The 13996-nt window shown below is 40.6% G+C and overlaps 1 protein-coding gene and 1 pseudogene across 1 annotated transcript; both read right to left on the bottom strand.

Annotated features, from left to right (window-relative positions):
• Positions 1–3759: 3759 nt before the first annotated feature.
• LOC124092203 (nucleosome assembly protein 1-like 1) lies at positions 3760–5108 on the bottom strand (annotated as a pseudogene).
• A 3483-nt stretch (positions 5109–8591) lies between these two features.
• LOC124092201 (olfactory receptor 7D11-like) lies at positions 8592–9595 on the bottom strand. Its single transcript, XM_046443673.2, has one exon. The coding sequence runs from the start codon at positions 9585–9587 to the stop codon at positions 8592–8594; it is 996 nt and encodes a 331-aa protein (XP_046299629.1). The 5' UTR covers positions 9588–9595.
• Positions 9596–13996: the final 4401 nt, after the last annotated feature.

Below are 13996 nucleotides of genomic sequence, written 5' to 3' on the forward strand. Positions count from 1 at the left end.
TTAAAGAGACCCTGTTTCAAAATAAAAAAGGGCTGGGGATGTGGCTCAGTGACTGAGTGCCCTGGGTTCAATTCCTGGTACAAAACAAACAAACAAAAAAAACTGCTTACGATGAGTAAGAATTATGAAACCTGAGGATGTTAACTACTTCAAGATAGGAAAAAAATCCTTGAAGACCAATGTAGTCTATGAAGGTGGGAGGAGAGTGCTCTCTGAAATGGGAATGTTTGGGCAAGGAGAGGAAGGACCGGGGACTGCTCACTGGGGAGTGTAAGTGAGGGAGGAACTTTCTAGTATAAGAGAAGAGGATGAGTGGCTGCCCAACTAGATGGCCAGCTGGTATAGGAGGGGGTGCAGTGGCCAGTGGAGTGGCCAGTGGATGGAGCAGGGTGGGCTTCTGGAGGGACAGAGTGTGAGGCCCACAGTCCAGCTGCCTGGGGACTTCCCGGAGGTCCCTCACACATGGGTAAAGCTGTATTGATTTGTGGATAAGAGGTTGGGACCGTTTTGTTCATTTTTCTACCCAAAGGGGCATATGGTGCCTGTCACCTGTCAGGTGGCTTGACAAGTACAGATGTGGGCTGTGTAACAGACTGAGATCTGTAATCTTGAGAAAGTCACTTAAGCTCATGTCAACAACAACACAAAAAAGAAATAGGTGAATGAAGAGAACTCAAAATGATAATCACAATAAAAAAAATGACTCTGAGGAGATTTAGCAGCCATTACGGTTTTTATCAGCCAGGCCAGAGAATCCTCTGGCATGAGGAAACCAGGGACAAGTTATTAAGACAATAAAAATGATCATAGCAAACATGAGATGCTGGGGTGGAGTACTGTAATATTTGGGTTCAGTTAATGAATATGCCAAAAAAAAATATACTCCAACATCAATCAGCCAGTATTCTCCTGAGATGAGGTCAGAATAGGCACAAATAGCGAACATCAGAAAAGGTCATTTTATTGTATTATGTGGTGGCCTCTAAAGTGAGCAGATAGGAGAGTGGCAGAAACCATCATGTGGGACTATTCAGCAATGTCATTAAGTCAGGATTGACAGCAAATGTAGGTAGAGTTCAAAAGAAAAATCACATTAAGAACCTATGAGTCAATATCTCATGCAGAATGGATGGATCTTCAGTAAGTAATTAGGAAATATATGATTTGGTATGGAAATCTAATAGGAGCCTATAATTCCCGGGAGAAAGTAGAAAAGATATGGAATGGCCACTTCTGACCTATTGAAAAAAGTTCTGAATTCTAGAAAGCAAGGAAAGGAAGCAGAATGAGAGTTTGAAAAGATGATTCAGAGGAAAATAAAGTACCTTGCAAAGTGCAGGACCTTCGCCTTCATAGACTGACTACACGGGGCTGTCCCAGGGTCATTGTCCTGGAGTACAGCCCAGGGCCCACCTTCCCCTTTTCCTTTTTTGCTCCACCAGCTGGCCTGGAAATGCTAACTCTCTCCAAGACTCTCACTGGAGACATCCCTTCTGCACAGCCTTTGTACAGAGAGTTGGAGCGGAGAAGTGCAAGAGAGGGGATAGAAGGCATGCTTAAAGAGGTGAATTCTCAGTGCTCCTCATTAAATAAATTATTCTTTTATCTTTGCAGTTGCATGTAATTCAACTCCCCTGGGCCATGGAGCAGAAAACAGAAAGAAAAATTTTCAGTCAGTATTGTATGTATGTATGCAGTAAGAGGGTGATGTGGATTCATTTCCTCCAAGGAAAACAACAGTTTTCTTTGCTTTAATTTAAATGTCACAAGGTATCCCCTGTGGAATGTTTGTTTTCTACATGGACCCAAAATCAAGAATCAGTCCTCTGTGAAGTGCTTCCTCTAAAGAATCTTTCAGGGTTAGGGATATAGCTCAGTTGATAGAGTGCTTGCCTTGCATGCACAAGGCCCTGGGTTCAATCCTCAGCACCACAAAAAGAAAAGAATCTTTGACAGTTTTGTTAACCATTTGGTGTTCGCGATGTTAAATTCATGATAATTAAAAGTGTCAAGGTAGAGAGGGAGGTACTTTGAAGTAGGGTTCATCACTATGGGGAGTCCTCTGTGAGCTATTTGAGGGGTCTTGGCTCTGTACTGAGCCATGGAGACTTAGGTGTTTTTCCTCAGGACTATCCCAGCTCTCCTGTGCGCATCAGATTGCCCAAGGCAGTAGACCCGGGTCCTCCTAGGGGGACAGCTCCTGCAGCTCCAGAATTGGGTGTAACCTGTTGGGCGTAACCCCACCCCCTACCTTATTTGGCAAAGATCATTCCATGGAAAACCTTTGATATTCCCCCATGTAAAGAAAAAAATTGTGGGCTCCATCTCTCTTTTTCTAGTGTAGAAACTCCATCTTTTTTTTTAATAAAATTAATTCCAAGTTTTATTAAGGATTTCAAATTACATATTTCAAATTTCTAGAATGGAATAGAACCACTTTGGAACTGAAGAAATGGCATAAATGAATACTGACATTCCCTGAAACTCCAATTTTATAAAGAAAACAATTCCTGTGCAGACCACACCGATTATTTAACAAGATGAAGTATTACTATCTTTTCACTTTGGCATAGCTTTTTCCTAAAGGAATAAAACAAAAATAGTGATTTTGTTGCTTCTTTCAATTCATTAAAAATGGGATTCTATCTTTAGATCAAAATTTTTAAATTCAGAAAAAGCTTGTATTTAGATTATGGTTAGAAAAAAATCACAGTCTATCTAAGTTAAAGCAATCAAAATCATTTTGAAAATGAAGGAAAAAAACTATTATAATTGGTTAAGGATTTCCAGTAGTTAGTTAAAAATCTCAGGAAAAGGCATGGATAATTCTATGCAAATAATAAAATGTCTTCACATTCTAAAACCTCAATACTAAATTTTCAAAAGAAAACTATCACTTCTAAAAGTGAACTTAATGTAATTTTATTAACAGCAGAAATTCAAACTCTCCTGTAATTACAATTCATTTAGTTCACCCTCACTGTCAGACCAAAAGTTCACCCCCCAAAATTAACAGTAATAAGCCTGAAGTATTTTAAATGTGACTCTATAGTCTCAAATTTAATTTCATTCCCCTTCCCCAAATGGTCTTATTACCATTTTATTCCCATGATCTCTATAGTATTTTGTTACAGTATGGTCATCTGATACACCTGGAAAAAAAAATCCTTGGACCTACTGAATAGTTCACTCATCCCATCCAATTTTCATTAAAATAGGAGCCGTGCACAGATCTGAAAGAGTAAGTATTGTCTGGCCAGATCCAGAAGAGAAGTGTTTTCACTTCATTTTCCAGTTAATTATGGAAGCATGGTATGAAAAAAAAAATGCTGAATATCACACCTGTGGTACAAAACAGGCCCAAATTTTTAAGCTTTTAATGAGGCTGAGAAACAGTTTATGAAATTTAACTTAATACGCCTTAACACATCTTTGAGGTAGTTAAGTAAACAGTACTACCCATTTTAATACACAGTAAACAGAAGCATGGGTAAATGACATACTAAAGCAGTAAGAATTAGAATAAACCATACAGGCTTAGGGCTTTGGTTCTAGCCCAAAGGAAATGAAATTTAACCTTTTTGCTTTTTAAAACTATATCACATCATTAAGAGTCTTTTTTTTTCCCCCTTCCACTTGTTTACGAAGCTGGCATGCTTTCCTTCAATAATATGGTAAACTGGGCACAACCCTTAATCCAAGCCTCTGGGTCTAACCTGAATTAGTACAAAATTAGACAGTATCTTGTGAGAACTAAAATTATATTTGACATTTTTATTTTAGGCTGTAAAAACAAAAACAAGCAAACAAACAACAAAAACTGGAAAAAGGCTCGTCAAATGATGTAAATTCATCCTTTCCAGGAAAGCAGAAGGTAGATCAGTGCAGGTTATCCTCAAGGCCACATACATCCTGCTTCACTGTTGCTTGCACTCTGCTGGGTTTTGATCCTTCTTCGAGTCATAGTCTGGATCATTTTCCTCATCTCCTTCTTCTTCCCCTTCCTCATCCGCTTCTTCACCTTCTTCATCATAATCATCATCATCATCTTCAATAGCTTTTCCAGTGAAGTAGAACTCTGATCTCGGGATTATACACTCATGTAAAAAGTGACCAATTTCAAAGTCTGCAGCAAGAATAGCTTCAGCAGCAGCATCCAGATCTCCACTGTCAGGAACTTCAGGAGGGGCAAAAAAAATAAAGAAAGAATCATTGGAGACTGTTTTAGTCACGGTTCGAACTTTCCCTCAACCCTTGTGTTTCTGCTTCTTCTTAATAGATTTCAAAGTGACAGTCTTTCCTTTTTTCCAATCTATCTGGCACCCTGTACAGCCCATAATTTCGGGTCCATCAAAAGAAAAGGGATCAGAATCGTCTGGTTCTGACCTCATCCTGTATGTCTTTGTCAACACTTCATTTGTGAAATATTCATTGGGTTCAAAGTGAAATTCTAAGATAAAACTCATAGGCTGGCTAGCATCTGAGAACTTCACTTTAATATCTTTCAAGTGCTTCAGAATAGGTTCATCTTGTTCCTGAACCATGTCACTGAGCAAGTCAACGTTCTTAAAAACAGTCAACCAAAATTCAGGAATTCCTTCAGGGTCTTCTTTTTCTTCATCTTTTTTCTCATCTTCTATCTTGGCCTTTTCTTTCAGCTCCTCTGAAATCGCCTCTTCTTCATCTGGTTTCCATTCACATTCTTCTTCTGTAGGTTCATAAATTGCATTAATGATCTCAAATCGCTTATCAAATAGAGGCTGATAGAGAACAGCATACTTCCTTTCAAGACCATGAACTTCCTCATAGAATTTGGCTTCTATCTGTGCACATTTAACTTGAAGGTTTTTGAGAGCATTCTTTTAACTACCCTAGGCAAGCTTTCAGTGTATCCTGTTGGTGTTTCCAGATCATCAAGTCTTTCTTGAACAGCTGCAAGAATCTGAGGATTTTGCATCATCTGAACAGTCAGCTGACGCGCTTTGATTTTTGTTTCTTCACCAGTTTCTTCTTCTTCTACTTCTTCAACATCATCCAAATCTTGATCAAGTTCAGATTGTTCTTTGTTGTCAATGTCTGCCATGTTGTAGGAAATTCAAATACCAGCAGCTAGTACTGGGAGCCAGGCGGTCAGAGCTGCGCAGGCAGTGACTCCGGGAGGCAGCAGAGAGGCCAGGAGCAGGAGGTGGCGCCTAGAGCAGATGGCGCTAAAAAAGCTAGAAACTCCATCCTTAAGATCAGCGAGCCCCCACCCACCCCTAGTTTTTAAAATTATATCCTGTGTCCCGTGGTTTTCTTGCTGCTTTCTCTTTTTTAGCTTTTATTCTGCAGCCAGTCCACTCCACAAAGGGGAACCTCACGTCCACTTCATTACAGCTTTACCCCTAAAGCTGTAATGAAGGAAGAAGGAAGAAGGAGAAGTTGTTCTCAGAAGAAGACACAAATGGGGGCTGGGGATGTGGCTCAAGCAGTAGTGCTCTCGCCTGGCATGCGTGCGGCCCAGGTTCGATCCTCAGCACCACATACCAACAAAGATGCTGTGTCCACCGAAAACTAAAAAATAAATATTAAAAAATTCTCCCACTCTCTCTCACTCTCTCTTTAAAAAAAAAGAAGAAGAAGACACAAATGTCTAACAAAACTCCTCAACATCACTCATCATTAGGGTAATGCAAGCTAAAACCACAAGGAGACAACACTGCACATTGCTCAGCAGGGTTATGATCAAAAACAGGATAAAAAGGGAAACATGAGCTGTGCACTGTAATCCTAGCTACTCAGGAGGTTGAAGCAGGAGAACCTCAAATTCAAAGCCAACCTGGGAAACTTAGAAAGACCCTTTCCCTAAATAAAAAATTAAAGAGGCTGCAGATAAAGCTCAGTGGTGGTACAACTGTCTGGCTTGGGTGAGGCCCTGGATTTAATCTTTAAAAAAAAAAAAAGAAAGGCAGAAAAAAAAGGAATGTTGGTGAGGATGTGGAGAAAAGGCATCTCTGAAATGTAAATAAATGTAATAATTTATTGGAATATAATAAATATGGAAAACAGGTTGCAATGTAAATAAATAACAATGATGGAAAACAAGTTGCTTGAAGAATTTTAAATAGACCACCATAACATCCAGAAATTCCATTTTTGCGTGAAAATCAGATGGGTGTGAAATAGGTATTCACATTACATGTACATTCTCATTACTGTCGCAATATTATTCACAGTACTCAAAGTACAAAATCAATGTAAATGTTTATTGACATATAACTGGATAAATAAATATGCATCTACACAATGGGACATTAGCCAGGCACAACAATGAGAGAATCATGGCATTTAGTACAACATGGATGAGCCTGTATGACATTATCAGCGTGACATATCAGTATGACCTGATATGTCATACTGAAGCTGCCGGGCGTAGGAAGTCAAGTCCCACATGGCTCACTTACACTTGGGTCTAAAAGTAGAGCCCAGAGAAATAGAGAAGATGGTGACCACAAGAGCTATGGGGTGGAGGATTAGGTGGTTATCTGTCAGAGCTACCCATTTCAGTTAGATATGCTGAGAAGCTTCAAGAGATCTATTGTACAACATGATGAGCATAATCAATAACAGTAAACTTCAGAGTTGAGGCAAAGGGAAAGATATCATAATGAGGGGGAAATATTGGCAAAACACATATTGGATAAGGGTCAAGTATCTTTATAATGTAGTGATTTTTACTGTCAGAAACAAAAATACAATCTACACAATTACTTAATGAGCACTGACTTTATAAGACATTTCCCCACAGAAGATAGATCAACTGCCAACAAATTCCTGAAAAGATGCTCGATGTGTCACAGGGAAATGCAAAGCAAATGCAAAATGAGATAGTACTTCACAGACTGTGGAATGCTCTACTTTTTATAAGTATTGGCAAGGATGTTATGACACCAGAACCTTCACAGGTAGAATGTAAAATGGGACATTTTACACTTACCATAGGCCCAAGCTCCACTCCTATTTATATTACCAAAACAATAATAATAATAGTATAGTTCTTAACAAAAAAGACAGGTTCTGAGAAATGCACTCTTATGCAGTTTCGTCATCATGCAAACATCCTACAGTACACTTAGATGAAGTTTCATGGCTGTGACATCACTAGACTGCTAAGAGCCAAGTATATGATGCATGGCATTTTTGGTCGAAAGGTGACGCCAGCTAGCCATTGAGATGATATGATTATGTTAAGATTTGCATTCATATGGATATTGGATTCCTGCTGTTCACCTAGGCCGGCTACGGGACTCCTGGAGAGTTCCCATTGGTTGGGGAAGTACAGTAGGAGGGAGTTCCGGGGGAGGAGCGCTCTCTGCGGTTCCGAGAGGAGGCCGCGTGGGTGGAAAAAATCTTCCCGGATGGTACCAGACATTGGCGGCAGTTTCAAAAAATAAACTTTGTTCCTGCTTGAGTGGCTCGTGATTTTGTGCCCAGCCAGACTGCGGCACTAGACAATCCAGTGTTATGGAACTGCCCATCATATATACAGTCTGTCATTTGCTGAAGCCTCATTAATGCAGCTTGTGACTTTACTCAGACATAAGCATTCATGCATATCCTTAGCAGCACTCTTCACAGTAGCTAAAAGACGTAAATTACCCCAAGGTCCATCAAGGAAGGAATGGCAAAACCACTGTGTTGTACACCTAAAGTGAAATATGCAGTGACAGAAAGAGAGAGAGGTAACACTAACCAATAAAACTGCCAAAAGGAAGAAGGAAAATAAGGACAGAGGAAATGAGGAAAAGAAGGAAGGAAAACCAGCAAGAACCACAGAGAATGAAGCAAGGTCTCAGTGCAATTCTAGCCATTACCTCCCAAGTCGTATGAAAAAGCCTGTGTTCAAAACTTGATTCCAGATTTCATGTTCAAAATCCAAACATTGCGGTTACAAAGCGTGTGTTAGCAAAGGTCGGAGCTGACCTCAGTTGTGTGTTCCACGTTTAGTCAATTCCAATCTCAGTGTCTTCAGTGAGTAAGTGAATGAGAGAAAATATTTCAAAGAAATCTTTTCCAGGGTAAATAAAGTCATAGATGTAAAGCAACAAGCATAGTCCTGATATAACAAGCTCTTTTGCCTTAAAATTTTCATTCCATTTCCTCAGGGAAAATAGGAATATTCAAATTAAGGTAAAGAATATTAATATTCAAGGAATGATTTTTGAGGAAATTATTTCAGCAGGGCTGAGGATGTGGCTCAAGCGGTAGCACGCTCGCCTGGTATACGTGCGGCCTGGGTTCAATCCTCAGCACCACATACAAACAAAGATGTTGTGTCCGCTGAGAACTAAAAAATAAATATTAAAAAAATTCTTTAAAAAAAGAAATTATTTCAGCACTTGGCATAAGTTGAACAACGCAGGAATGACTACTAGAAACTTCCATATGTGGAAATTCATGCACCACGTATAATTAAGAAAAGTTAAAAGTACTGAATGGATTCTAGAGGAGACGTTAACACAAACGTAAACAAATGTGGAATCATGGATCTTTTGGGAAAAGAAGAAATAAAGCATGTCTTTAGGTCACTGAAGGAGCCAGGATATGTAAATTCACAGCAATAGCTTAAGTATCTGCAATTTCCACTTAGTTCTGAGGTCAGTGATCCAAGAAGGACCAAAGGCTGCTCTACTGAGAAGCCTCCCCAGGGCCCCCTTCACATCCTTGTTCCTCAGGCTGTAGATGAAGGGGTTCAACATGGGGGTGACCACAGTGTACATCATTGAGGCAATCATGGTTCTTGGGGAAGAATGGGTCCCAGCAGAACTGAGATAAACCCCAAATCCTGTTCCATAGAACAAGGAGACCACACAGAGGTGAGACCCACAGGTGGAAAAGGCTTTAGACTTGGCCACAGAGGAGGACATCCTCAGTAAGGAGGAAACGATCTGAGAGTAGGAGAAGAGGATCCCTGTCACAGGAACCACACCCAGCAGGGAAGTCACTGTATACATAAAGATGTAATTGGTGATGGTGTCAGAGCTGGCCACCTTGAGTAGCTGAGCCAGTTCACAGAAGAAATGTGGGATTTCAGTGCCTGTGGAGAAGGTCAGTCGATTCAGCAGTACAATATGAACCAGGGAGACCCAGCATATGATGATCCAAGACATCAGAACCAGGAGGACACAGAGCTGGGGGTTCATAATGACTGTGTAGTTCAGGGGATGACAGATGGCCACAAAGCGGTCAAAAGCCATGATGGTTAATAGAAAATTTTCCATTCCAGCAAAGGTATTAAAAAAATACACCTGAGTCAGGCACTCGATGTAGGAGATGTCTTTATTCTGTGCCTGGACCTTCACCAGGATCTTTGGGACTGTGGTGGAGATGAAGCAGATATCAATGAAGGACAGGTTGGAGAGGAAGAAGTACATGGGGGTGTGGAGGTGGGAGTCAGAGCAGATGGCCAGGATGATGAGCAGGTTCCCAAGCACTGTGACCAGAATCATGGACAGGAACAGCCCAAAGAGGATGGGCTGCAGGTCTGGGTCCTCTGAGAGAGGCAGGAGGAGGAATCTTGGTACACATGTGTGGTTTTCTGCTTCCATATACTTGGTGTACCTGCTGGGGAAAGAGGCAAGTGCAATGTTCAATTAATAGCCAACCGTCATCTCAGGTAATTTTCTCTTTACAGTGTCACCCTTGGATGGATGTCCTTCACCCTGTATTGAATCACACCACTGACTGTGATTTACTCAGCCAAATGACAGCCCATTTCTCACTTTCAAAAGTGTGTAATTATCCTGACTTCCTTTAACTTAGCAGAAACATCTCTTTTTATCATTGACTCACTGGTTTCAATTTTCCTAACTAAATTAATGGGCATCTGGGGGAAGCCACCCATGAATTACATGAGGATTTAGGTTTGGCCTTAGGAACTATCCATGGCTCTCCCATAGCAATAGATTGCCCAATGCATGTGACCTTTGAACTCCGCTCTCCTAGGAAGATCCCTCATAGTAGCTACGAAGATGGATGTTTAACCCGTTGGGAAGTAGACAGCCCACATTTAACCTTTTTTGGAAGAACATTCTATGGACTGTCTCTGATATTTCCCGATATAAAGAAAGCAGGTGGGGGCTCCATTTTGCCATAGTGTAGACACTCGATCATGACCAGCTTGCCCATCCTGCCCCGGCTTTTGAAACTAATTCCACCGAGGGGAACTCCATTTTCACTGCCCTCGCAGGGCATCACCTGATTTCTCTTCTATGTTAAACTTCCAAGATATTTGCAGAAACTTCATCATCTCTTTTCAGTAATCCAAATACTCTATTAATTCTCATGGCTCTGTAACGGTCACTGCACATGAACTTTCATCCCAAACAATCTTCACTGTGTGACATGGCACACAGATTTCCATTAACTCCCACATTTGTTTGGAAGTGAATGGTAATCATTGTTACTATTTTTGTGATGTTTAAAAAAGGATCTAAAAAATGATCTATCATTATTACGTATCCCAAGGTATCATTATGAGAGGGACATTCAGAAATTGAGTTCTCGAGTCAGATTTCACTTAACCTCATTCTGGTTCAGCAATGCAGCACATGATGTTGGGAAAATGACTTAAACTCTTCTAGATGCAGATTCTTCCCTCCACGGTAGGTGTCATAATTATTCATGACACAGTAAGGATTGGAGAGTGAAATTGAGACAGTGCATGTAATTGTTATCCTGTGGTTCCTGTGCTGTAAAACGGGCACTCAATAAGTGTGAAATGTTAAAAACAATGTTAAGAACAATACATCTGCCTTGCCAGGCTACCGTATTTCAATAGTCCTCCTAACTTAACCAGGGCAGCCATAAAGGATGAAATTCTGAACAATACAGATACAACAGTGATGTTACCTCTTTCAACTGCATACAGCACTTGTATTAATGAAGAGACCTATGGCTCCTCTGGGAGAATTTCCTGCCAGGTGAATTGTTCCAAGAAGAGGAAAAGTTCAGGGGGACTCTATTGATAAGAGGAGGAAGCAAAAGCACACCACCATTAAAGTCAGGTGCAGGAGACGTGTGAGAACGTGTGTCCAGTTGCCCATTCTCTTGAGTAGGGATGTTTTGTAATGAAATCAGCAGTCAATGGGCCAAATATATAGCATTCAAGCATTTATAAACCAAATCATCTTAAAATCAAAACACCAATTTATCATTTAAAATTTTAAACAAAGAGTGAGCATTAAGATGGCTAGGGATGTTAGTTTTTTCAAAACATGAAAAAAATCCTTGAACACCAACTTAGTCTGGGAAGGTGGGGAGAGAGTGTCCTCTGAAACAGGAATGCTTGAGTGGGGGAAGGAAGGACAGTGACTGCTCATCGAGGAACGCAAGTGAGGAAGAAACCTTCTGGTCTGAGAGAAGAGGATGAGTGGCTGCCTAATCAGATGGCCAGCTGGTATAGGAGGGGGTGGCAGTGACCAGTGTGACAGAGAGCAGGGATGGAGCAGGGTGAGTTTCTGGAGACACAGAATGAAATTGAAAGGGACACTCAGAACTGCCTGGGGTCCTCCCTGAGGTTCCTCACACATTGGTAAAGCTGTATTGATTTGAGGATATGAGGTTTGGACATCTTTGTTCATTTTTTTAACCCAAAGATGCATATGGTGGATGGATAAAGAAAATGTGGTATATATATACTCAAGGGAATATGATTCAGCTTTAAAGAAGAGAGAAATTATGGCATTTGCTAGTAAATGGTTGGAGTTTGAGAACATCATGCTAAGTGAAATAAGACAATCCCACAAAACCAAAGGCCAAATGTTTTCTCTAATATGTGGATGCTAATTCACAATAAGGCGTGGGGGGGCACTAGGGAAGAAGAGCGAATAGCATGACCTTAGATTAGGTAAAGGGAAGTGAAGGAAGGGAAGGGGAGGGGATGTGAGGATAGGAAAGACGGTGGAATGAAACACACATTATTACTGTATGTATATATGTGACTGCATGACCAATGTGATTCTGCAACATGTACACTCAGAAAAATGAAAAATGATATCCCATCTATGTATGATATATCGAAGTGCAGAAATGCATTCTACTGTTATGTATAACTATGCATATGGTGCCTGTCACCTTGCAGGTGCTCAACAAGTCTAGATGTTGGCTGTGTAACAAAGACTGAGATGTGTGATCTTGAGAAAGTTGCTTAAGCTCATGTCAACAAAAACACAAAAAGAAATACATCAATGAAGAGAACTCAAAAGTATAATCACAATAAAAAAGTGACTTTGAGGAGATTTAGCAACCATTACTGTTCTTAACAGCCAGGCCACAGTATCCTTGGACATGAGGAAACCAATAGTAACTTCTTAACTCAATAAAAAACGATTGTTGGAAAACCACAGCAAATAGAAGATGCTACAATGAAATACTATAATATTTGTGTTTGGTTCATGAACATGGCAAGAGAGTACACTCCAACTTCAATCATTCAGTATTCTCCTAAAATCAGAATTGGCCTGAGTACCACACATCACAAATAATCAGGATTGTATATGTGGTGGCCACTGAAGTGCACAGATAGTGACAATGACAATCACCACAATCTGAGCTTCAGTGCAGATTCAGTGACATCATTAAGTCAGTCTGACAGCAGCATCGGTAGATTACAAAAGAAACATCCAGTCACATCAGAGCAATACCTGATGCAGAAGGGATCTTCAGTGAGCAGTTAGCAAATAAACAAATTGAAAGAGGAAATCTAATAGGGACCTGTCATTCAGGGAGGGAGTGGAGGAGATAGGGAGACTCTCCAGAAAGCACTGCCTTCAAGGAATGGCCATTTCAGACTCTTGCATTAAGGTTCAGAATTCCAGAGAGCAAGGAAAGAAGCAGAATGGGAGCCTGAAAAGATGGTTTGGTAGAAAGTAAAGTACCTTGCACGTGCAGGACCTTCACCTTCATAGACTGACTACCCTGGGCTGCCCAGGGTCACTGTCCTGGAGCAGAGCCCGGTGCCCACCTCCCTTTTCCTTCTTGCTGCACCAGCCACACTGGACACGCCGACTCTCTCCAAGGGCTACCACTGGAGATGTCCCTTCTGCACAGCCGGTTCCAGGGAGCCACTTGGGTTTTCACAGGGGCCTGGAACAAAGAAGTCAGGAGAGGGGAGCAGGGGCTTGCTTCAAATTTCTAGCAGCTCAAGGGTTGAATTCTCTGTGCTCCTCACTGAGTCAGTCATTGTGTTGTATTCTCACTCCAAACAATTCAGCTCCCCTGGGCACAGAGCAGAGGGCACAGTGGAAAATTTTCAGTCTATATTGTGTGTATGCAGGCAGCAAGAGGGTGAGATGGACTCATTTCCTCCAAGGAAAACATCTGTTTTCTTTGCTTTGATTTAAGTGTACAAAGTGTCCTCTAAGGAATGTTTAATTTCTACAAGGGACTAATCAGAAGAATCATTCCTCTGTGAGGGGCCTGCCCCAAGCAATCTTTGAGGATTTAATAAATCTCTTGGTGTCCACAATATTAAATTCATGATAATTAATGGTGTAGATAATTAAGGTAGATAGTGAGGTACATAAGTAGAGTCTGAGGCCAAGGTGACTTCATCCCTATAGGTCTAAGAGTTCTAAAAATTAGAAATATACAGTATATGTACATTATGCCCAATACACCAGCAATGTAATTTTCAAAATGTTTCTTTAAGCTTTCCCCATGTTCTTTATTTTCAAAAATTATTTAATTTGTTTTATATTTTTTTTTTCTTTTCAAGGGATAAGGAGTAAATAGCTAAAAGTGTGAGAGTCTGTTTTTGTGGCGATGAAGATGTTCTAATTTGCCCTCATGATGCCCTCACATGTGTATGAATAGACTAGAAGTTATTGAGTTGTACACTTTCAGAGGGTGAATGATATGGCACATGAATTATATGGTAACAAAACTGTTTAGGAAAGTTTATCAAACTAATATCAGATATCAAAATATATATTATTGTGGTTCAGGGTGCAAGAGT

The sequence above is a fragment of the Marmota monax genome, unplaced genomic scaffold (assembly GCF_021218885.2).
Source record: "Marmota monax isolate L192 unplaced genomic scaffold, Marmota_monax_Labrador192_F-V1.1 WCK01_AAM20220418_F8-fsc00102, whole genome shotgun sequence".
NCBI classification, from domain to species: domain Eukaryota; kingdom Metazoa; phylum Chordata; class Mammalia; order Rodentia; family Sciuridae; genus Marmota; species Marmota monax.